The sequence below is a fragment of the Bombina bombina genome, chromosome 1, assembly GCF_027579735.1.
Source record: "Bombina bombina isolate aBomBom1 chromosome 1, aBomBom1.pri, whole genome shotgun sequence".
Taxonomy (NCBI): Eukaryota; Metazoa; Chordata; class Amphibia; order Anura; family Bombinatoridae; genus Bombina; species Bombina bombina.
In genome coordinates, this window is record NC_069499.1 from 180,567,228 (window position 1) to 180,592,817 (window position 25,590).

Consider the following 25,590-nt stretch of genomic DNA (forward strand, 5'->3'; position numbering starts at 1 on the left):
TTTGAGAACACAATTAAAATAGATTTATTTTTTTTGGATTCCATGTAATATAAAAAGCTAAACTACTTATTTTAAGGCAAATCAAAACTGCCATTACAGTTATTGTTTGTATCACCAAATTTTAGGTAATTATTAAAACTTGCCCTTGTAAAAATAAATCGAGAAAATTTGACATATATTCTCTTTTTCCTGCAAACATGATGTTAAATAGTTTGCAAAGATAATTTCCTTTAAAAGAGGAGGGAAATTAACATAATATTCTCTCAGGTGGCCCAATATAGTCACATTCAATTTTTTCAGTTGTAAACAGGTGGTGATAGCAGATCTCCATTAAAGTGCATATAGATTCTGATGTCAATAGCAGTTGAAAGAGATTTTCAATGTTCCTTTAACATTTGTGTAAAACTAGTACTTGTCCCACTTTCCCTAGAGAAACCAAAAAGCAAGATCTGTAACCTACGCTTTCAAAGTGCTGCAAATTGCCTAAACCAGTTATTCGATTTGCAGCATTTGAATGTTACAGAATTTGCTTTATGACCTCCCTAAGGAGAGTGAGCAAAATACAATTTTTACCCTAAAGCAAGTAGTGTTTGATATCATTTTAAGTTTACAACTAACGTTTGATCTATGAAATAGTGTGACAGACTTGTTCCTACATGTTTTAAAATCAGAAGAAGGCCAACACTGCAGTTCTGTGACATAAAAAAACCTAAACATTAATTGGTTCCCTTACACTTGGATTTGAATAAAAAAAAAAAGTGGACAAAAAAAATATACAAAAAAAATAAAAATATATATATACAAAAAAAAAAATTTGTTAATTTTCTTTTCTCTATTTTTTTTTTTTGGTAAAGGATGCATGAAATTCTATTTACAAAGTAATCTGAAAGAAGGCTGAACATATAAACAAATGAAGTGCCCCCACCACACAAACAAATATATATATAAAATCCTTTATGGGTTTCGACCAATTTTGGTAATTAAATGAAAACTCTCCATAGCCATCAGTCTGTTCAAGGACAGTCAGATCAAAATCTTGTTTGACAATCCCTTACAGTTTTAGAATTTAAGAGTTCATGCCATTTACAAATAGTCCTATATTTGTGTTGCTCCATTTGTTTCAACAGTTTAAAAAAAAAAAAAAAAATCAAAACAAGAAAGTACTACAAAAAATGAACACCTTAAAATCAAAGGGATTAAACCTTTGTTTTCTTGTTTAAATGGTTTATCCAGTAGGATAAGGTATGTATGCATCACAGATGAGAACGATCTCCAGCAAATGTCCACAAGGGGAGTGAGACCTAGCAATGGCTGGCAAGGACATTAAAGAAATGATACACTTCATCTTTGTCATAAACAGCAACTTCTGTGGAACACTCTGTGCATTTGACTGGGTGATACATTTCTTCTGTGTCCTTGCTGCTTGTAGTTCCTACTGCTTCTTCAGCTGGGGGGAGCTTGGTCTTCTTGCGATGCCTTCGCTTGTGCTTGGCTGGGAGATGATTTGGGAATCGGAGCAACTCTTCCTTGTTGATGGAGCAATTCATAACAAACATGGCTCTATATTGGGTCTTGTATGACTCGTGCCTAAGGAGGAACATATGTAATTAGTTATCATCTTTTAATAAGACTGTGGCAAAGTTTGTGACATACAAAGATTAAAAGACTGTCCATAAAGTGCTGGATTTAATCATTTGTCATTAAGTGTCTAAGATTTTGCTGCTTTGAAAACAAAGGTTTTCTTAAAACAGAAGACATTTATAATAAAAGTTACCTTTAATATAAGTGAACACTTGGTGAAAAATTTACCCATTATAGTGAGGCAACCAGCAAAGAGGGAAAATATTACATTAGAGTCACAGATGTGAGGCTATCCTAGTCCCCAGTTAAAAGGACACTAAACCCAAACTTTTTTCTTTCATGATTCAGATAGAGCATGTGATTTTAAAAAAATTTCCAAATCATTTTGATTATTTTTTTGTCTCTTGGTATCCTTTGTTGAAAATAATATCTAGGTATGCTCAAAGTTGCTGATTGGTGGCTGCACTTATATGCCTCACGTTATTGGCTCATCCAATTTGTTAACTAGCCCCCAGTAGTAAATTGCTGCTTCTAGAACAAAGCAAATTGGAAACAAAATTAAAATTGGATGCTCTTTCTAAACTATAAAATACATTTTTTGGTGTTTTGTGTCCCTTTAAAGGGACAGTCAACACCAGAATTATTTGTTTTAAAAGATAATCCCTTAATAACCCATTCCCCAGTTTTGGATAACCAACACAGTTAAAATAATGTACTTTTTACCTCTGCGATTACCTTGCAAACTGCCCCCTTATTTCAGTTCTTTTGACAGACTTGCATTATAGCCAATCAATGCTCACTCTTCTGTAAATTCACGTGCATGAGCTCAATGCTATCTATATGAAACACATGATCTAATGCCCTCTAGTGGTCAAAATGCATTCAGCTTAGAGGCGGCCTTCAAGGTCTAAGAAATTAGCATATGAACCTCCTAGGTTAGCTTTCAAGTAAGAATACCAAAAGAACAAAGCAAAATTGGAAAGTTGCTTACAAATTACATGACCTATTTGAATCATGAAAGTTTTTTTTGGAATTGACTGTCCCTTTAAAGAAGCAATGTGTTCAGGCTAGAGGCTGACAATAGTCCATTGTGTTTTAAACAGCCACAGGAACATACTTTCAAATGGTCTGGTCTCTCACTCTCTTACCCCCACTGGGAAGTTATTCCCTGTTGCTGCCTTTTATTTACATACACTATATTTTCTATTGCCAATAATGCAGTATTCATATTTTCAGTATAGGTGATAGTTTCAGCAAGCAAAAGCAGCTGTTTCAAATGACAAAATAAACATTAAGAAGCAGTTTGTAAACAATTTAATACAACTGAGCAGGTAAAATCAGTAATTGGGTACACATTAAAAAAAAAAAAAAATTACAGTACAATATCCCTTTGGCTTTACCTTTTTACTTGGTTGGATTTTAAAACCTAGCGAAGTATTTCCATTTCCATTGTTCAATGGGCATTAGTTTAATAAGCGTGCATGGTTAAAGGGATATTGTAGTGTAAAATAAATGCCCTTTAATGTGTTCCCAGTGATCGATATTACATTAAATACTGTTCAATTAACCCAGCGGTTACCAACCTTTTTTCTCTCCCGTACCCCTTGATTAGGCTTATCATTTATGAGTACCCCCTCTCTTTGTTACCCACACCCATCCCTCAAAATAAAGGAAGCGCTTTTTTTTTATAGGGGAGGTAAACTATATCTGAATGGCATACGACTGTACGTGTATCAACAGGATTAAAGCTCAGATCTCATTCTCAGAAGGAGCCCTGCTGTGTGGCTGGCGCCCCTGGCAGCTGCCTGGTTGCCCCTAAACACGGCCCTGGGGGAGGAGTCAAAGCGTAATGATCAGAAAAATAAATATTTTAATTTGTGAGATCAGATCGATAAAAACCACCCAGCCACTATGGACGTTTTTAGTTGGAAGTGAAGCAATCTGACTCAAGCAAGCACTAGCACTTTACTTACCAGCACTGACTATAACTTATTTGAGGATGCAGACCCACCTCGCCTGTGTGACTCGCAACCTCCACAGCTCTACCACACGTGTCTATGCAGCTAGGCTGCTGCAGTACTGTTTCTAACTGCGCACTCACAGTCAACATTTTGTGCATGGGGGTGGGTGAAGCAGGAGGCTAAGCTGTCTGGTGACAGGGTGATTATTAATATGTGGACTGGAGTCATCCACACCCGGTCCACATATTTCAGGTGCAGGGGCTCCCATCTGCCTATATGCCAGGCCAGGACTTCACTTGTCACTTTCCGGCTGAACGCTCCTTCCTTCCACAGTTCCACAATGGTTATTAGTTGATGACCCATTGAGAGTGCCCCCCCGACCCTCCCCCCGGATCTTCCGCCATTACCAACAATATTTTTGAGTACCCCCCAACTGGTCTGCCAAGTACCCCCAGGGGTACACGTACCACAGGTTGGGAACCGCTGAATTAACCGATTAATGCCCTTAGGACATTCCATGCCATCCTAACAGTGCAGTATTGGCTACATAAACAATAAGTACCAGCACATTTCAACTTTAAAATAAGGGTGTGGAGAAGAGAGAGATCCCTGCCCGTTTGAAGTGATGCTTCTGTAGCAGGTTTGAATACAATTAACTTAACTACTTGTCTGAGTTCATCTGTACAATTGCTTAAAAGGGACAATGAAGATCCAAATACTAATTATTTAAACTTTATTTTAATTATTTTTTTAAAACGGGACAGTAAACCTCTTGTAAAATGTTTAAATTATGAGCAGTAAAACAACTTTCCTATTTTTTCTCATTATCTTGTCCCCTTTCAAGTCATTTAAATAAAAATCATGAGTATTCTAAGTCACAGAGCAGGAAATGTACCCTGCAGACCTCTCAGACTTCCGTTCATGGTATATTGGAGAAAATACAGAGGTAACTGTTCAAGAGTTCAAACGTTAACAGTAATGTGAAGTATTCCCTGTAAAGTAAAGCACAGCCACTAACAGTCTAAATATTTACATCTCATGTTAGACATTTTGCACAAAAGGAATTCTTATCGTTTCCCTTGGGAGACGCTACCTGACAACAACATAGACACAACCTAGATAATGTTGCTGCAGCAAATAAAAGGACACACAAGAACATTATGGCTGAAATCCTGACCTCTGGCAGTCCAAGCAGAGTGTGGTCATACAAGCAGGACAGTTCAAAACAGCATCACTGTTGGGTAATGCAGGTTCTTTAGTCTGCTGGGATTTAGTTTGGTTACTCTTTCTGATGTTCCTGTAGCTGCATTGGGAGACATGACAATAAAAACAATTAGTTAACAGCTGTCTTTAAACTATTTGTGTTAAAGTATAAGGTATTTTGTAAAGTACATTAAAGGGACATAGCTAAATACATCCCTTTAATACCAGTATATTAAAGAGATGTAGCTAAAATACATCCATTATGTCATGTGAGAGAACAATAATTAAACACATTAAATATTTTGCAATGAAAAAAAATAATAAAAAAAGTCAACTGAAAATGCTTTATTTACTTTTTAACCTCTTAAGGACATATGACGGAGTTTTTCCGTCATAAAACAATTGAGCAAACTGAAAGCTGTGTCCTTAAAGGGTTAAATGTAAACCAGCAGGAAATGCAGTATTTGTTCTCATTAGCTGAAAATCCCTATTGCTCTATTGGTTGAGAAGGGCAGGTCCTCACATGTCATTCGACAGACAAATATTTTAATTTATGCTCTTTTTAGATTTAAAGGGACATGAAACTATTTTTTTATGATTTAGAAAGAGCATGCAACTTTCCAATTTACTTGTATTATCAAATTTGTTTCATTCTCTTGATATCCTTGGTTGAAAAGCATATCTAAATAGGCTCAGTAGCTGCTGATTGGTGGCTGCAGATAGATGCCTTGTTTGGCTCACCCATGTGCATTGATATTTCTTCAACAAAGGATATCTAAAGAAGGAAGCAAATTAGATAATAGAAGAATATTGGAATGTTGTTTAAAATTGTATTCTCTATGTGACTCATGAAATAAAAGATTCTAAGAAAAGGTAATAGAATTCTACTTGTGAAAAGTTCATGCTATGTGACAAATAGTTTGCTGTGTTGCAGTATTCTAGAGTGTATACTGAAAGCGCAAGTTCTATAGCTGTAATAAAATATTTGCATATTCCAACAGTACAAATGGCTTCAGCATACACCTGTGCTTACTAAATTAATACTGTCCATGGCAGCTCAATCAAAAAGTGAGAGTTGTACTATTGTTCATTTTAGTAAAACAATTCACATGTAAATATATTATGTGACAAAGGTAAAATCTGATTTAACCGCTAGACAGCAAATTACATAATATCACTGTCATTCCCATTATCCCTAAAATGTGAAATAAAGAGCCGGTAAAGTCAAAATTAAACTCATCATTCTGACAGCCAATATAATTTTATATAACTTTCCAATTTAATTTCCATTATCAGATTTGCTTTATTCTCTTAACAGTTACACCTTGTGAAATGTTTTATAGAATGATTTTGGTGAAAATATTTTATGCTCTGAGGGGCTGTGTGTAGATGCATGAATACATTGCCAAAATGAGTTTAGATACCGCTCTGGAGACCAAAATATAAATTATTCTTCTAATCGTAAATTAATAATATAGATCTATAATTTAAAACGTTGGTGATTACCTTGTATCTAATCATCTTCTGACAGCCCCTGATCACATGACATTTTATTTATTATCTATTGACTTTCATTTTAGCCAATTAGTGCAGTGTCTGCCACAATCCACGGGCGTGCTCACAATGCTATCTATAGGGTTTACCTGAACTAGCTTTCCCCTGCTGTAAAAAGCAAATACAAAAGCATGTGATTAGAGGCGGTCTTCAAGGGCTTAGAAATTATCATATGAGCCTTCCTAGGTTAAGCTTTCAACTAAGAATACCAAAAGAACAAAGCAAAATTGGTGATAAAAGTAAATTGGAAAGTTGTTTAAAATTACTTGCCCTATTTGAAACATGAAAGTTTTTTTTGGACTTGACTGTCCCTTTAATGTACTGTCGCTATTACACATACGCTCGTGAGAGAAAAAAACCCCAAAAACCTTTTCTTAAAATCATAAGAGTGGGGTTTGAAAAAGTGACTTAAGGTAAATATTCAAGTATCCAAAGGAAGTGATTACATTACACCCCAATATCATGTAAATGTCTATAATAAAACATAGGCCCTACAGTAGGAACTCAATGCAACAAAAGTCAGTACACCTTTCATTACTGAGATACAATACTTTGTACGTTCACTCAATCCTCCTCGGCATGGAGGATACAATATTTTTCAGCTGCTCTTTGCTGGAGGAGTTGTCTTGCTCTACCTTTCTCTTTAATCCAATGGAACACCTTTGTGGTGTTTTAAAGTCAGGTGACATACTTGGCCAGATCATATAGTTTTCACTTTTTTCCTCTCTTGAAACTTTTTTGTGATTTTGGCAGTGTGCTTTGGATTGTTATGCTGGAACATTCCTCTGACAAGCTTCTGGACACTGGGAGGCATCTTGTCAGCCAGTATTTTGGTTTATCTACAGGCATTCATGGTGCCATTTATAAATGTCATCTCCCCAACGCCATTTGCACTTATGCAGCCCCATATCACACTTTTACCTCAGTGCTTCACTGTTGGAACGAGGCATTCACTGTGGTAGTCCTGACCAGGTTCACGCCAAACATGCTGTACCCCATCTGAGCCGAACAAATTTATCTTGGTCTCATCTGACCAAAGATTTTGCGATTTCCATTTACCCAATAATAAGCTGTGCCTATTAAAACTTTTCTTATATTCTTAACAGATTTTCTACCCGACATGAACTCTGATCTTCAAGTATAATTGAATCGAAGACTCTACTAAATCTATTACCAATATATTTCTTAAAACTGAATAATCTAGATTCAACAAAGCAATAGAACCTGGATGATCAGGGTCTTTCCCTGGTTTCAATATTAAAGGGACATTAAACACTTTGAGATAGTAATAAAAAATGATAAATTGTATATATTAAAAAAAAAGTCTGCAATATACTTTCATTATTTATTTTGGCCCCTTTTCCTGTATTTCCATTCTGAAATGGAGAGCTTTTTAGTTCCTGTTAGAAATGGAAGTGCAGAACACTGTTATATTCTACACAGCCATTGGCTGCACACTCTAGTGACCTAGTTATAACTGTCCCTGATTGGACACAGCAGATAAAGTAACTAAGCTACAACATGGCAGTTCCCATTGTTTTATAGACACTAAAACTTTACGCTTATTTTGTCAATATTTAAAAAGCTAAAGAAAGTTTAAAAAATAAATCTACATGTTATTCTCAGACTAATCTTTTCTTTGAATGCAATGCATCATTGTATCTAACATTTATTTAGTGTTTAATGTCCCTTTAAAGTAATGATAGAATCAGCATAAGTATTAGATGGTTTAATATTATTTGAAAAATATGCTGAATATAAATGAAATACATTTGATGTAACCTGCTCTTTAAATTATCTTAAAAAAATTCACTAGGTAATATGTCTAGTCCAGAAGATTTGTATAATATTAATTCATTAATAGTTTTCTTTATGTATTCCTCTGTAAATTGGAGAATTCAGTATTTCTTTTTGTTGAGAGGAGATTTTCAGAAATTACACTACCCCCAAAATGTATCCTTACTCAAATCTTTTTTGAAGAATATAGATTTGCAAAATTATTTTATTTTTGAAATTTCCCCCTAGTATGATCTTAAGTTTCATATAAAGGAAGTAACTTATTTTGTATAGAGTGCCACAATCCTAAATCCCATTTGCTTGAGCCATAAACATTACATAATACAAATCTCTGTTGCTGCAATTTTACTCCCAAAATATCAAATCTCCCTTCAGGGTCAGTATCTTTAAATAATACTTTATATAGAAGATCTTTACTAAATAAGAATGCAACCCCTATACTACTTCTACTATAATCAGTATAATATTTATCACCAATCTGTCTAGCCTTTATTTTCTCATTCTCTTTCTTTTTTTTTTAAGCGTGTTTAATGGAGAAAATATCTACAATATCCACTCTCATTTTAGCTAAAATTATTTAAAATTGTTTTTCTCCTGATAGGGGAGGTAAAGCCTCTAACATTCCAGGAGATTAACTTAACCATACACTATATATAAATAATAATTAGAAACTGTCTTTACCATATTTACCCCCCTTCAATGTATTTCTTAACTTCAGCTAGTGTAGTTAAGTACGGTCTTCCTTCTGAAGTATCTAGACACAATAAAACTGCTTTTTTTCCATTCATTTAACCACTGAAAATTCATTAAATAGTAGTAACGTCATAATGTATATATATCTATTTGTCTCTTGAGCTGCCTCATTAATCTAATTTTATCCTTACAGCTAAAGGGACACTAAACACAAATTTTTCTTTTGTGATTCAGATAGAGCATGCAATTTTAAGCACCTTTGTAATTTATTCCTATTATTTTTTTCTTCGTTCTCTTGCTATATTTATTTGAAAAGCAGGTATGTAAAGAACAGGAACTGGCCAATTTTTGGTTCAGCACCTGGGTGGAGCTTGCCGAATAGTGGCTAAATGTAGCCACCAATAAAGCAAGCGCCATCCAGGTAGCTGAACCAAAAATGGTCCGGTTCCTAAGCTTTACATTCCTACTTTTTAAATAAAGATAGCAAGAGAACAAAGACAATTTGATAATAGGAGTAAATTACAAAGGTGGTTAAAATTGCATGCTCTATCTGAATCACAAAAGAAAAAAAATTTGGTTTAGTATCCCTTTAAGGAATTGTATTATTACCTGTCTGGGTGAGAATGTACCATTTAAAGCATTTCTTTTAGGCCCAAGTCTGTGGGTTCTTTTAATTATCAAGGGAATTTTTATCACTGTGTCTGTCATTTTCATCAGTAGGTAGTTTACATGACACAAATTCCAATAGTTTCTCCTTCAACATATCCTCAGACTGACCAATTCATCTTAGAATATTCATTTGAAACCACTTTTCCAAGTCCTCAACTTTCCGGAACAGATCTTTATTTTGTTTCTGCAGCTTATTAATTAGATTTGTGAGCGTTCTCTGTCTTTGATATCTGATATTCTACCTTCTATCCGAGTTAAAGTCCCTGTTATCTGTCTAACCTCTCTAGTTAATACATTTAACCCTTGCTGTAAATTATCCATGCAAGGTAACAGTATATCTGAACATTGTTATTGAATGTGTATCTTCTGCTCCATAATTAAGCTCTCGTTAATAGCAGACATTTCTGCAAGTCCTGGAGTTGTTTTCTTATCTTGTTTACTTTTCTGAGGCATTTTAGCATTAGTTTCCTGTTTCTTACAAATGTATCCATTAATAACTTCTCACATATCTATACAAAGGGTAACAATAACAAGAGTTTTAAGTACAGCCTCCTCTTTAGACCAATACTAAGAAGTAGCGAAGAAAATAGCAGATTATTGCAGGACTTAAATTGGCAATACAAAGCAAGGGAGAGTTAATAAAGCGAATTTGCAAAAAAAAATACTGCACCATCTTATCCCCCACTTCAACTGGTAGAAATACCCTACATTTGCAGGAAGTGCTTTCTCCATTAACCCTTCTTCACCTGCATTAAATATAGGATAGGCGCTTCCTGTGAGATTCTCACTAAGGAACAAGTGCTGGAGAGGTGGTATACCCAGCTCTCATTACTTCCTGGGAAACGTTCTCATGTCCTACTTTAATGTTCCTCAGCTCCTATGCCCCTATACCTCTCTGCTTTTGGGTTTTGTGATGCTAATCGCTTTGTAATACTATAAATAAATCATTTGAAATATTAAAATTCTTAGTTATTCTGACAAAACTGATTTGTTATAGGTCGGTAAGCTCTAGATTAGTTAGTTAAAGGACCATTTATACCGTACAACTGCATAACTACCAAATACATAATAAAAAAGCACTGCAATAGCATTTACTCTGAATTTTAAATGAGCAGATTTCTGACAAATTTCTTACATAACCCCACTCATATGAGCACCATTACCCAGTCACAGACTCATACACGTATACACTGTAAACGCTTGCACATGCTCAGTAGGGGCTGATGCCTCAGAAAGTGTGCATATAAAGAGAGACTATGCACAATTTGATAATGGAAGTAATTGGGAAGTTTTTGTTTTTCTTTATTACATGCTCTGAAACATGAAAGATAAATTTTGGCTTTAGTGCCACATTTATTTGCCACATTAGTTTTCAAACGTTCAATATACAACGGAACAGATAGATAATGCACAGCTTTCTACTGATTTAAAGAAGACACATAACGAAAGACAGACAGGCAAGAGAGGGATGAAAAAGATGGGTGAAGAGTGAAGACAAAACAGGATGAGAATAGGGAACAGAAATAAGAGCCAAGTGAAAAATGAAACGGGTAAAGTAAATAAGAAAAGGTGTTAGTTAGGGATGGACAATTGGTGACCTGATAGCTACATGGCACTATGCACTGTATTTTGAAGCCCTTAACCAACCATAAAAGGACATTAAACATTATTTATTTTGTCCCCTTTTCCTGTAATTCCATTCTCAAATTGTGAGCATTTCAATTCCTGTTAGAATCGGAAGTCAGAACACATATTCCACACAGCCATTGGCTACACACTCTAGTGACGTATTTATAACTGTGCCTAATTGAGGAGTAGCCTATCCTCCTATATTACTAACATAAGATGCATACCCTCTTCTTCGAGCATCCACCCATTCCTGGTCCCGGTCATCCTCTTTAGGGTCATATAGAAGTTCGTCGTTGGTAAGCACTTGGCGCTTCTTTTGACGCCTCTCCTTACTGCCATGTGCTGTTGCAAAAACAGGGAAATCAAGAATCTTACGTATAATAGGAGATTAATATGATTGGAAAAAAATTAAATGGAAAAGTAAGTCAAAACAATTAGTATGATTAGGTTAGTAACAAGTATTTATTCATAGATTCTCTCACTCACACACACAGATACACGCAGGTGTTATTGTGGACATGGTTGTGTCAATCAGTTACGAGGCTACACTTAATGAAGTCATCAGGAGTTTTCGGTGGGGACACGTGTGGATGCAAGCGGAGTGTACGACTGTTAGTGAACAGGTAATTTGAGGGCTATTTAAATTGTGTTTTGCTTGTTATGTACACTAGAATCTGTTGTCTCATGACAAAGGCTTAAGTGAAAGCAGAAATGTTATGGCTGATTTTAATGTTTTCGAATTAAGGCTTTTTTTTTTTTAATTATTTATTACCTATGAGTGCCTATTTGGTAATACCCCACATGGGGACATTTGTGGAGCCCTGGGAATTAACGGATGAACTGTAAGTTATAGACCGTGCAATATATATATATATATTAATATAATATAATATAATATAATATAATATAATATAATATAATATAATATAATATAATATAATATAATATAATATAATATAATATAATATAATATAATATAATATAATATAATATAATATAATATAATATAATATAATATAATATAATATAATATAATATAATATAATATAATATAATATAATATAATATAATATAATATAATATAATATAATATAATATAATATAATATAATATAATATAATATATATATATATATATATATATATATATAACAAATATAAGCAATTTCTATATCTTGGCTCATACCCCTGGGTAAGGCTTATTAGTGAGAAGCCCTCTCCCAAAGGGGCATGGACAGAAATGACCACTTTCCTGATAACCTACAAACGTAATATGGACCCACAGCCTCTATCCTCCTAGTGATGTCCAGCCTAAAAGGTGGAAAAATAGGGAAGGGAGCCTGGTAAGCATTACCCAGGGATTAGAGCTGCTTATATTTGTTTGTTAATTTCTAGCCCTACCTGGTAATGCTTACCATTGAGACGAGAATAAAGCAAACACACATTTTCAGTCAAACTTCTTTATACTTTTTGCGGGATTTCCTTTATTTAGGACACCACAGAAGGCAAGACTTTTCACCCAAATGAAGAGGATTGTAGAATGTGCCTTAAGCCCAACAGGAACAGTTTGATTCTTCTGTTTATAGGTTTGCAAGATTTTCTGTACTATCCAACTGGCCAAAGTGGATTTCGCAGGAGCTTGACCTTGTTGTAAACCCCCTTGGTACTACAAACAATCAGTCTTTCTAATAGACTTAGTTCTTGAAACGTGTCTAAAGAGCGCACCACATCAAGTGAATAAAATGGATTTCCTGCTGAATTTGGCATCTCTGGACAAAAAGATGTCAACATAATGTCTTGTGATTTATAAAAGTCAGAGACAACTTTTGGTAAAAAAAACTCAGGAACTGTGCGCAAAACAACCTTATCCTTATGGAAAGCAAGAAGAAAAAAAAAATTGACAGAAAGGGCTTGTAATTCAGAGACTCGTCTTGCAGGAATAACAGCAACCAGAAAAATTGTCTTCAAACCACAGTGAGATTTCCCTTATGGGTTCAAAGGGTATTTTCATCAAAGCTTCCAAAACCAAAGAAAGATCCCACGTTGAAATGGCAGATTTGGTAGAAGGTTGGATATGAGCCAATGCCTGAAAGAATTGATTAACCAAAGGTTTCTGTGACCACTTGAAATGGCAGATATAGGACACCTGAACCTTCAGTGTTCTAGCGCAAAGACCCCTTAGGAAACCTTCATGAAGAAAATCCAATAAATTATGTAATTCCATCTTGGCTGTAGAAGCACTATGTTGAATTATCCAGGCTGAAAAAGTATTCCATATTCTGTAAGGTTGAAGAAGGGATCTTCTTTCTAGCCTAAAGTTTGAATTACAGAATCTTAAATATTCAGTTGCCTATTTCTTCTGATCTCAGCAACCATACTGTCAGGTTGAAGCATTGAAGGGCTGGATGCAGGATTGGAACCGGAGACAGCATGTCTGGAGGGTGTGAAAGAAGCCACGGAGGGTCCACTGAAAGATGTAACCGCAGAGGAAACCATGGTATGCAGGTCGAAAGGGAATTACTGCCACAAACATTGCTTTTTCCCTTTGAATTCTTTAGAGTAGACGAGGAATGAGATGGAGTGGTATAAAGACTTGACATAGGTTGAATCTCAATACCTGAGAAAAAGCATCCGTTCCTAAAGCATGTGGTGTTGGCAGACAACCGTAAAATAGAGGCAGGCACCTGGTGATTGAGACTGGATCTATATCCGCAAATCCCCATCTGTCCACAATCATCCTGATAAGATTTCTGTTCAACTGCCACTCTGTTTGTGAAAGAGGAACTCAGCTCAGATAATCTGCCTGAACATTCTGTAGATCGGGAAGGTGAGAAGTGGATAACCCCTTTAGATACTTCGCTGCCCAAGATGGGCGACACCTCCTTGACAGCTTGTATTCTCCTTGTTCCACCCTCAAAATAAATGTAGGACTTTGCCGTCCTGTTGTTGGTCAAAAGTTTTACTAAATTTCCCTTTTTGAAAGTGAAGCAGTGCCTGATAGACTGCCTTTATTTCCAGTACATTTGCAGTAAGAGACTGAAGACTTCTTTGCCAGGATCCCTGGGCATATTTCCCCTGGCACATAGCTTCCAACCGAGCTTGCTGGAATTTGTCTGTATGATTATCCGATCTGGCTCTACCAGAGAAATCCCTCGAGAAAGAGATGTTCTCCCGAAACCACTAATGTGGTCATCGTCTTAGTTCCACCGTAAAATGGATTTGCTGACTGAGTTCAAGGTGCCTTAGGTAATATCTTCAAAAATGTATTTGAAATGGACACATTGTCCATCCTGCCCATTTCACCAGGTGGATGAGGGAAAACATATGACCCAACATTTGCATCCAGACTGGAGCTGTCAGATTGGAGGCTTTTTGAAGTAAGTCATCAATATCTTCCTTCTTTGTGGGGACACAGAGACCAGTGCATTCTTTGAATCAAACTGTGTCCCCAGGAAAGTGATAGACTGAGTTGGCTGAAGTTGACTCTTTTGGAGATTTACTAACCATCCGAACTCCTGCAGGGTATGGAGTAACTGTTCCCTGTGAAAATCTGCCAGCTGAATAGAGTTTGAAATCAGAAGAATGTAATCTAGATATGTTTCACAAAGAGGCCCCTGACCCTTAGCTCTGCAATAAGAGGAGCTGTGGATATGCCGAAGGGAAGAGCAGTGAACTGGAAGTGCCGTTTTCCTATTGCAAATCTTAGAAATTGCCTGTGAACCTCTGTAATAGGGATGTGAAAATATGCATCTTTTAAATCCACTGATAACAGATAAGCCCCTGGAGGCACAATGCTAACTACTGATATGAGGGACTTCATCTTGAATTTTTTTTACTCCTAGGAGGGAATTTAGACGCCTGAGGTCCAAGACAGGTCTCCAGGAATTGTTCTTTTTATACTTTGAGGGGGTGCAACGTTGCTCTGTTGTACTGCTGCCATTGTTATAGTAAAGTGGATTTGTTCTGAACTACATGAGTGTCTGCCCATTATTTTTTGCATGTTCTTTTTTTACTAGATAGAGAGGAGAGAAGAAGCCCTGAAAATGCTGGCATACCGGAACCTCTTGAACTATCTCTTGTTACAGAAGTTTCTGTACAAACTGGTGGATGGCTTGAAGTTTCAATTTGTTTTTTGAGAGTGGTGAGATTATAAAGTAAGGAATTGGAGGTTTCTTCTTGAATTCCAGAGTATAGCCTCTCCTGAGAATCTGTAAGAGCTATTTATCCGAAATAACCTCTGTCCAGATGTCTCTGAACCTGGAAAGCTTTCCTCCCAAAGGCATCTGGACAGGCGTACCTTCATTGCTTTTTGTTCTGGCAAAAATGTGCTGCCCTGGCATGACCTCTACTTTTGCTTGTACCTGCGTTTTCCAATTTGGAAGGCTAAAGGACTCCCTTCTGAAAAAGGTCTTAAAATTCTGATATTGATTTTTTTGTCTATAGGCATAAGAAAAAGTTTTGTTAAACTTTGGTGCCTGGGGAAGAAAATAACTTTTCCCTCCTGAAAGATTAGAAATCAGGAGTATCAAGCTCTTTACCAAATAATATATGTTACCTTCAAATGGTAGGCCCAATAAATTAATCTTGGAGCTGGGATCAGCCTCCCAGCGACTAAGCCAAAGTGCTCTTCTTACCATGTTAGCTGTATTCATGGATCTGCCTGTTAAATTTAGCATCTTAGAAACAGCAGATACTGAAAGGGCAAAAGCTTTCTTTAAATCTGAAATAAAAGTCCTAAATGTTTGCACATCTTGAGAGGCAGAAATACTTTGCATAATATTAGAAGACCAGGTATCTGTAGCTTTAAAAAAAACAAACAGAAAATTGAGCCAAAAGTGGATGCAAAAGAGCTCCCTGCTACAAAGATTTTTAAGGTTATGCTCCATCTTTTTACCCATTATATCCCTAAAAGCTCCAGCGTCATCTTATAGGGACAATAACTTTTCTAGTTAACCTAGAAATTGCTGCAATCAGTTTTAGGTAGAGTAGAAAATTGACAATGAAGTGGTTTAGGCAAAGAAAAACTTGAATAATTTCTCAGAAACATTAAAACTGTTTTTCATTTTTTGAAAATTCCTTCAAAGAAAAATAATATTCTTCATAGACTCAGTCACTGGAAAGGATTCAACATAACCTGTCTTAGATTTAAACAAGTCTGAGGACACAGAAGGTTGTTCCTTCCTCAACACCTAAAGTATCTTTGATGCATTTAATAAATTCACATAATGTAGCAGTATCAAACACCGCAATAGCAGCATGATCATTTGAATTTATTGAAGAAGCTTTGCCCCCAGAATCTGTGTCAGAACCATGTTCACTAGAAAATGTGGCTGCAGTAGAACTTCCACCAAAAACGTTGAAAAAGGCAATCTTTACATATTGTCTTATCCTGCCAACAGAGCTTATCACACAATTCACATGCAGGCTTGGGCTCAGGGTTAAAAAAAAATTAAATAAAAAGAGTAAATAAAGCCCAATAAGAAAAAAATGGGATAAAAAAAAACCCCAGCATAAATAAAAACAGAGAAAAAAAAAAAAAGTACCTTTTTTAAATTAACTGCATCTCCCTGGGCAGTATCAGGATCAGAAACATGATGAGAGGTTCAGACATTATTCACAACTTTTGAAAAAGCATACCAAGGTGCTTGAATACTGGAACAGCAAAACCAGCACATAGCCAGGGACTCTCAGTGGTATAGAATAACAGTCTGAACATCTGAAAATATCCAAGAAACGAAATGGCAACTGCACAGCTACGCCCACGCCAAGATCAATTTGAAGTGCGAGCGCTTCAGAGGATTCTCAAATGGAACCCCCGTGACGTCAAAGAACATGACGTCTCTCACTTAAGGCGTCTCTAGAGAAGACGATACAGCCACTCCCACCAGCCAGGATCCATCCGCTGCAGGGGAAGCAAACTCCCCCAAAGTTAAGTCTTGCAGCCGACCACTGCCAGTGATTGAAGAGAGAGTCTCCTAGTCCTGTCCACCTTAAAGGCTGGACAGAACTAGGAGGATAGGGGGAATGGGTCCAGATTACCCTTATAGATAATCAGGGGAGTGGTCAATTTCTGTCCACTTTCCTTTGGGAGAGGGAAAGCATTGCCTGGGAGGGCCAAGACAATTTTTTTTTTTTAAGAAGGGGATGTTTTATCCCCTGAAACATTACAATAAATGTTGTTAAGATTTGGAAAATCCTGATAGTATTCTCTATGTTTTTGGTATAATTATACATTAGCACCCAAGTGGTTGGACTTTGAGGATATATCTTTAATCGATTTCGTATTATTTATTATCAGTTTTAGCACTGCCTATTGGGTTTCCAGTTAACTATTAAATACATGCATACTACTGATTCATGGTACTCTTAAGGAATATAAACTAATTTAGCTGGGATTACAAAATCGATCACACCACAAGCAAATGTTACTCTTATTATCTACTTACTGTTGTTGATTTCCTCATCAGAATCAGAGTCAAAATATATATCATCATAATACTGCTGAGTGCTGCTCTCGGCTGAAGGGGCACCACAACTAGAGGACGCAACTGAACATAAAGGAATATAAAACTGAATTGTTAATTACCTCATCAAAACAGATGTTACAAATAACCTCTTAATTACATTAGGACTTTCCATGCCGTCCTGAAAATACTGTGCCTTTACAAACCTTAGAAGGGCATGGAACGTCCAAACTTCCTTGCACCCACTGCCCCCCCCCCCTTAAACTTACATGCATGAATCTGATATAGGGACTTGCCTGGCAACACAGGAAGACCCCCCAGAAGCCAATTAGCACCTTTGGAGTCACGTGATCACATTGACAAGCTGTCACTGATACAATGTGAAAGCCAATGATTGGAATGGCTGTCTGCATTTCCCTCTACCTTTCTCTTTCCTCAATGTGATCTGAGGCGAGAAAGATCACTAAAGTGTCACACAGTTATATACATCTATTTTAAAAAAAAAAACCTTTAAGTAAAAAAAAATTATCCTTTAGGTGCGGGTCAGTGTTATTGCTGGGTGGGTTGAGGAAGTTAGTGTTAGGTAGGCGTAAAAATAAAAAATTAAACCATTTCAGTGCTGTTTAGATCAATGTGTCAAGTTTCCATGTAAGGAGACCTATATGGGCAGGTCCCGTATTTGACCCTGTAACTTCCTGAAACCCAATAAAACCTATACATGGGTGTTTTATTGCAGAACAACATATCAGGATTATGATATTCACACACACAAAAAAAAATGGTGTGTGGTTAGAAAAAAATAAAATGACTTAATTTCTCACACTTACTGAGATTGTATTCATATTAAATTATAGTTCATATATAAATATTTGATGTCAAGAGAAAGCCCCTATTTGTCCTCTAAAAAACAACAACCTGTATAATAAGTATAAGCACACTTAGTCGGAAAGAGGTGAATAGTGGTTGAAAAAACATATAGCGCAAATTCTAGGTTTTGTTTAAGTTCAGAAATTGGACAATGGCCTCCGTCCGACATTAAGACGTTCAATGCCATCCTAAGAGAGCCGTTAGGACGGCATGGAAAGCCCTACCTTTTTTTTTTTTTTTTTTAGGGGTCCTGCACTCTCCTCCTTTGATTCAAATGGAAATCAGACTAGGGAGCATGCCTAGCATCGTAGGTATTCCCCCATGATCCGATCCTGGCCTTGAAATCACGCGATTTTGTTTTTCTAACAAGTGTTCAACCCTTTTATGTCGAGTCTAAATTGTCTACATCAGAACAACGTTCCGATGAAAACAAATTGAAATCACGCAATCGTGCATACGATCGCGAGATTTCAATGTTAGGATCGGGTCAGGGGGGGGCGCCCCTATGAAGCTAGGCACACCCTCCATGCCGCAATTCCAATCTGTAAGCACCTTTGGCTTCAGTACAGCCAAATGACGTTCCATGCTGTCCAAACGGTGCTAAAGCCCAGCACAGTTAGGATGGCATGGAACGTCCCAACAATGGGAAAAGGTTAAATCGGAACTTTGTTCCGATGTTAAACACTTGCCCACAGAATGAAGTGGTAAAGATAAGGTACTCAGAAAAACAACACAATGTTCCTATAAAAAGTAAATTCCTTTAGCTGTCAAAGTTCAGAAATAAAAATTAAAAGGTGCAGAAAATCTTTTGAAAAATATCAAGAAATCAGATTGTGATCACCATGAACAAAAACTGTCCAATGTTACATATAAGGCCTTTTTTTGTCAATGAGCCAATAATGAGTTTTTAGTGGGAAAAAAATGCAAAATGAATATGATCAGCAAAATTTTAAAAGTGCTTATCAGTGTCTAAAAACATGCTGAAAAATATCAAACCATGGATTGTAATCAACCCCTTTGTAAGAGTTTTTTTTTTTTTTTTTTTACATATAATATATCAAAAACCAAAAACATATTCCAAAACGGATACCAGGGCACATACCTTGAGTGGAAGGTTTCCAGCTCACTTCCATTGTCTTAATGGTAGAGCTTAACTCATTCTCCATCTCTTTTTCAAATTCATCATCGCTTGAAGACTCACTTTCTCCAGTGAGACATTCACGAATCAGCTTGCGCTTCTGTGTAGGGGTTCCATGTAAAAGTACATCCAATTCATCCTCAGAGCTTTGGAAACAAAAGAATAAAAAAACAAACAAAAAACCACACTACCAACTGCAAGTGGGAAAAAGTGTTAACTAACTATACAAACCACAAATTATTACTCTATACACAGTGGAAATATGGCTAAAATGCTAGAACCATGACAAAAAATAAATCCAGGCTTATTAAAAGGGACATGAAACCCAAAATATTGATTTCACGATTCTGAAAGAGCATAACATTTAAAAAAAAAGTTTTGTCAAATTTGCTTTGCTCTCATGTTATTCTTTGTTGAAGATCTATCTAGATAGGTAACGTGCACATGTATGGAGCACTACATGACAGGAAATAGGGCTGCCATCTAATGCTCTTGCTAATGTATAACATTCTTGCAAAACTGCTGCCATATAGTACTGCACACACATGCAATTACCTTTCTACTTTTTAACAAAGGATACAGAGAACACGAACACAATTTGATAATAGAATTATAGTGGAAAGTTGTTTAACCCCTTCCTGCTGGGACTCATTTGTCTACCTCAGAACAAAGTTCAGATGTAAACAAATCAGTAGAAATTGAAATCACGCAATCGTATGAACAATGATGGGATCAGGTCAGGGGCAGTGACTATGGCGCTAGGCAGCCCCCCCCAGCCCACAATCGCATATAGGAAGTTGCTATTGTTACAGGACAGCAAAATGGCTAGGATGTTCCATGCCGTTGTAAGGGCGCTAAAGCCCAGCGCAGTTAGGATGGCATAGAAAATCCTCACGGCGGGAATGGGTTAAAATTAGGTTTATATCCCTTTAAGACTTTTTAAAATGAGGTGGCTATGTGACCTCCATGCACTTCTCAATTCATAGAATCCAGACTAAGCAACACTTATAAAGCAGAAAAGGAACACTGAGAAATGAATGATTCTATGTCTGTCTCCTGTTTTTAATAAATTATCTGTTCCATTACACACGGACTTCCAGTGTTTTTTCCTGGTAGCCGAGGGGCTCGATACCTGATGCCTTAAAACTGAGAGCTAAGCCATAGCTCACTTAAAAGGGATACTACTTTTTTTTTTAATTTCATTTAAAAAGCAGGAATGTAAAGCTTTGGGGCCGGCCCATTATAGGTTCAGCACCCTGGATAGCGCTTGCATATTGGTGGCTACATTTAGCCACCAATAAGCAAGTGTAACACAGGTTCTGAACCAAAAATGGGCCGGCACCCAAGCTTTACAATTCTGCTTTTAAAATAAAGATAGCAAGAAAACGAAGAACATTTTTAAAATAGGAGTAAATTAGAAAGTTGCTTAAAATTGCATGCTCTATCTGAATCATGGAAGAAAACATTTGGTTAAGTATCCCTTTAAGTACGAGTACCCATCGCAATCCAGAAGTGTTTTTCCTCCCTGTTTAACAGACTTCACTATTATGTTTTTGGAGGCTTAACCTTTCGAAGAGTAAGACATTTGTTGGTGAACTGACCAACTTATCTATCTTTACAGACTATATCCTTATTTCTTATACACTGTTTATTCTCAACACTCATTTATTTGTGTATTTCAGTATTCAGGTGTTTACCTTATTTCTGTACCATCGTGAGTTACAGTAAGGCCTTACTATGCTCATTTATGTAATTAGATATAATCTCTCATGTTAATGTCACATTAAATAATGTACCTGCTATGTCCAGGTTCTTCATCACTGGGTTCTTCTATTGCATAGGAATCATATTCTGGCTCAAACCGATTCATGATTAAAGAATAAAATACATCAATTCACCATCAAGATGCCATAGGCTGAAACAGACAACAAAGGATTATTAGATTTCTAAAGGTGCCCAAATGCTTTGCCTTGATACATTATTTTTTATATGCCTGCAAAACAACGAAGGCTCCAACAATGCAATATGACAACACTGAACTCTGCGATCAATATAAAAATATAACCAAACAATATTTGCCACTGGGACTATTTTTATTAACATAAAACTCAAATTTAAATTAATTCATTTTAGTTTTTAATTGAAGCATGTTTACAATACACATGTATATGTAAAATATTCTTTTCATAAAAGTTATTGCTGTTTCAGTGTTATCTTTTACTGTGCACAGAGCATATGCACATATACTCATGTGCCTGAATTCAAACAGGGCCCCTGCTCAACAAGGAAATATATGCAGCAAATAGGGTTACCAATTAGTGATTAAGGACAATGTAGATAAAAGAATAAATATAAAAATAAAGTCTCTATTATTGTAAAACTTGTGTGTGTTAGAATCTAATTCCAAACAAATAATCATTTTCAGTTGGTCCTAGCAGCTTATGTTCATGTGATATGCTGTATAATCATTGATGCAAATATGTGTTAAATGTACATTAAATACCAAATACATTTTATAAGCATAGTATTGAGGTTATCCCCCACCTCCCTCTAGTCATTAAGCTATACGAGGTTGGAGACAGTCTGATGGAGCGGGTAGAGAGTTCCAGAGGACAGGAGCAGTGTGTAAGAAGTCTTGGTGGCGAGAGAGGGAAGCAGAGGTAATAGGAGTGGAGACACATAGGTCAGAGGTTAATCTGAGTTTAGCGTTCTAAATTATTTTGTCGGCCACACAGCATTATTTTTCTTCAAAAATTGGTATAGGGGTTCAGCTCTCTAAGAACAAAAAGGGGAGCTATATTTTTGGGTGTAAAGTCCCTGTTTTCCCCATAGACTTTCCTCAGCCAGCCAGCTCTGCTCACATTGTATCAAACCCTCAGCCTACATGTTTTTATACATTTCTAACCGTTTACTGTACACAGACACTTAAAGCAGCCCTGTCAGTACCTACTGTACAAACTGCTGAGAAAATAATGTTCACACAGCACAGCCTTAACGGGCAGCTCACCACTTGGTCACACAGTCTTTTTTTTTCAGCAGGTTGTACAGTAGGTACTGACAGGACTCCTTTAAATGTCTGGGTACAGTAAACAGTTAAAAATAAATAGAAACATGATGGCTGGAGGTTTGATACAATGTATCCACATAGGTGAGCAGAGCTGGCTGGGGAAAGTCTTTGGTGAAAACAGGGATTTTACACCACTAAGTATGGCTCCTCTTTTTGTTCCTGGCGACACAAACACTGAGGTATTGTGGGTATCTGAACCCCCATAACATTTTTTGAGATAAAATAATTCTGTATGGCCGAGAAAAAAAAGGTTGGTACTCTAAACTCAGATTTTACAGTGGATGGCTGCTACAGTTTTGAAATCTGGATTTCACCGCTTGCCCGTACAAACCTATTTGCACACGTGCAGCAACTAACCTTCAGATACCTACAGTGAAACCTAGGCTCCAAAATCGCAGCACCCATAATTTGAGAGAAGTGCATGAAATATAGTTAGTATTTATTGTCCCTTTAATGACCATGTCGGTTTTGTTTCTCTCCAAGAAAGGCACCAACCCTAGAATCATCAGATACCACATACATATGTAGTAGCACTGGCTCTGTGGTCTATGAATGCAGGTCACTTGACTGCATCATAAGCATGTGACTTCTGTGCCCCTGCCTGCAGCATGCGTTACAATATGGCAGCTTATATAGGAGAATCAAGCAGTGGATCAGTGCTGTACTTTAAAACAATATCCTTCAACAGTTTGGGGTAAGATGAGCATATAAAATAGTCAGCAGTGATTATTTTATTTTTATTAATACGAAAAAATACTTTTTAGGATTATTAGAAGACAGGTGTTTAGTGTCCCTTTAAGGAAGTTTACTATGAAATCTCATGAGATCACAGTAAAAGAGTTCATGACCTCAGAACTGTTGATGCTGATTGTCTGCAGTTAAAGTGAATGTACATTTTTTCGATATTAAATTTAACCTACTTGTTCACAATATTATATATAGTCAAACCGCAATAATATTTTTTTTAAATAAATAATATTTATATATTTTTTTCAATTCAAACTTATCTACGTTCTAAGCAGTGAACTCCTCCCAACCGTCTTATTCCTGTATTTCCCCTGCATCATTTCAATCTTTACCGCCCACTCTATGACGTTGGTTTGAAGCTCGTTCACGATGAGGGGTTATAGATGACAATAAATGACAATAAGCGCATGCGTACAGCAATCAATACGCTCTAAACTTCGGCACCTATAATAACTGATTAGATATTCGTATTGCGCATGCGCGAATCGCGGACGAGCATTTACTATGCAACGTCATAGAGTAGTTCACGCATGCGCAGTTACGTAGCGAACAACCGGCCTGACGCCCCAGAGGTGAAAAAAAGATTACGAAAGAAAAGTGTCAATCAAAAAACAAATGTGGGACCAAAATGGCAGGCGGAGGAATCGCTGATAAGAATAGCAAGTAAAACAATATATATTTACTTTTCAAATGAGATTTTAAAATTATGATGAATGAAACTAATGTTTATTTTGGCAATTAAACACTTTGATGAAGAGCAAGTAGGTTGACTTTACATGCACTTTAATTGCTTCATTTTTTTTTTTTTTTACCTGCAGTTGGGCAGCAGCTGAGTATAACTTTTTTTACACAGAATATATTCTGCTGAGCTGAGGAGATTGTGAGGTGAATTATATTCCTTTTTTTACATAGAGATGCTCAGGTGATATTTTCCTGTCTGCTTTTACAGTTATACTGCATCATTTTTAAGTGATTTAGCATATGAGTATTATGTCCCTTTAAGGGAAGGAAATTGGAAAATGGCCTTGTCCTTAAAGGGACATTATACACTCATTTTTTCTTTGCATAAATGTTTTGTAGCTTATTTATTTATATAGCCCATAAAGTTTTTTTTTTTTTTAAAATAAATGTATAGTTTTGCTTATTTTTAAATAACATTGCTCTGATTTTCAGACTCCTAACCAAGCCCCAAAGTTGTATGTGAATACCGTCAGCTACCTTCTCCAGCTTGCTCCTGTTTGTGTAAAGGGTCTTTTCATATGCAAAAGAAGGGGGAGGGGGGTGTCTTATTTGCCACTTGCAGTGGGCTTTCCAGCTGCCTTTTCAACAGAGCTAAACTGACAGCTTCTAAGTAAGTTTTTAAACAGTTTTATACTGGATTTTTATATCAGTATCTGTGCATCTTATTCTTTATAGTAGTGTCTATTACATGCAGTTATATGAAAATTAGTGTATACTGTCCCTTTAAGGGGTTAATATATTTATCATAGTTTGCTTTTTAGCCTGTATGGCACTTATCTCTTAAAAAATTATAGATAAACGTTCCATAGCAAAATCATTTGTCAAACAGTGATCCAGAGAATTCTAATACTAAGCATTTAAGAAACTGATTAATCTAAATAAATAATTCAAATATTATAATATGTATAATCAGAGCCTGAGTGGTGTTCACAGATTTGACCAGAACACACTTGTGTTTGTTAGTCAAGCATTTGAAACAGAACCTTGCAACATTACAGTAAAGTAATGGGTGAACCGCAATCTCACTGTCCGTACAGTGGAACCAAACAGCTGTTTTAAACTACCGACAACTTTACCTGAAACTGCGTTTCTCACCAATGTTTTCGTACAGAATTAACTACCAGAGACGTCCCATACTAATCGCGTCATCACGAAGTGTCGCTCTACTGACGTCCCACGACTGAACTATCTCGGGAAATCAACGTGAGCGTACGATACCTGACGATAGGCATTAGATGAGCGTGCTTTGCGTGTATTACGTCAGATCTAAAATATGGCGCTGTTTAGAATAAATTGTATTTTAGTCGAATTGGAGTGTAACATTTTCTATTAGTTAGTGTGTTAATGTAGTTATTAATGCAGGAGGTAACGCCTTGGATATAAAGGTGCGCTGCAACAGCTAGTCCTGGTTACTAAGAAGTTCATAGATTTACATGTAATCAACACTTGTAATGAGTCTTTTTCGGTCTGTTGTAATCTT

The 25,590-nt window shown here is 36.4% G+C and overlaps 1 protein-coding gene across 2 annotated transcripts; it reads right to left on the reverse strand.

Moving 5' to 3' along the window:
* On the reverse strand, window positions 1-25,281 carry EAPP (E2F associated phosphoprotein). 2 transcript variants are annotated; one of them, XM_053697748.1, is made up of 7 exons: window positions 25,187-25,281; window positions 21,352-21,470; window positions 19,520-19,701; window positions 17,533-17,634; window positions 11,312-11,429; window positions 4,720-4,845; window positions 1-1,587 (listed from the first exon to the last, which is right to left on the reverse strand). In XM_053697748.1, exons 2-7 carry the CDS (start codon window positions 21,423-21,425, stop codon window positions 1,302-1,304), a joined length of 888 nt encoding a protein of 295 aa, XP_053553723.1. In that variant the 5' UTR covers window positions 21,426-21,470; window positions 25,187-25,281; the 3' UTR covers window positions 1-1,301. The 2 variants fall into 2 exon arrangements, with proteins under 2 accessions (XP_053553723.1, XP_053553724.1); XM_053697749.1 differs by having other exon boundaries at window positions 25,206-25,225.
* Between the last annotated feature and the right edge of the window lie 309 nt (window positions 25,282-25,590).

Coding starts and splice junctions, on each gene's coding strand:
- EAPP (XM_053697748.1), bottom strand. CDS start 21,425: ATGAATCGGTTTGAGCCAGAATATGATTCCTATGCAATAGAAGAACCC. Junction 19,702..21,351: donor GAAGAACCTGGACATAGCAG/GTACATTATTTA, acceptor TTGTTTCCAAAG/CTCTGAGGATGAATTGGATG. Junction 1,588..4,719: donor CTCTGCTTGGACTGCCAGAG/GTCAGGATTTCA, acceptor GTTCCTCCTTAG/GCACGAGTCATACAAGACCC.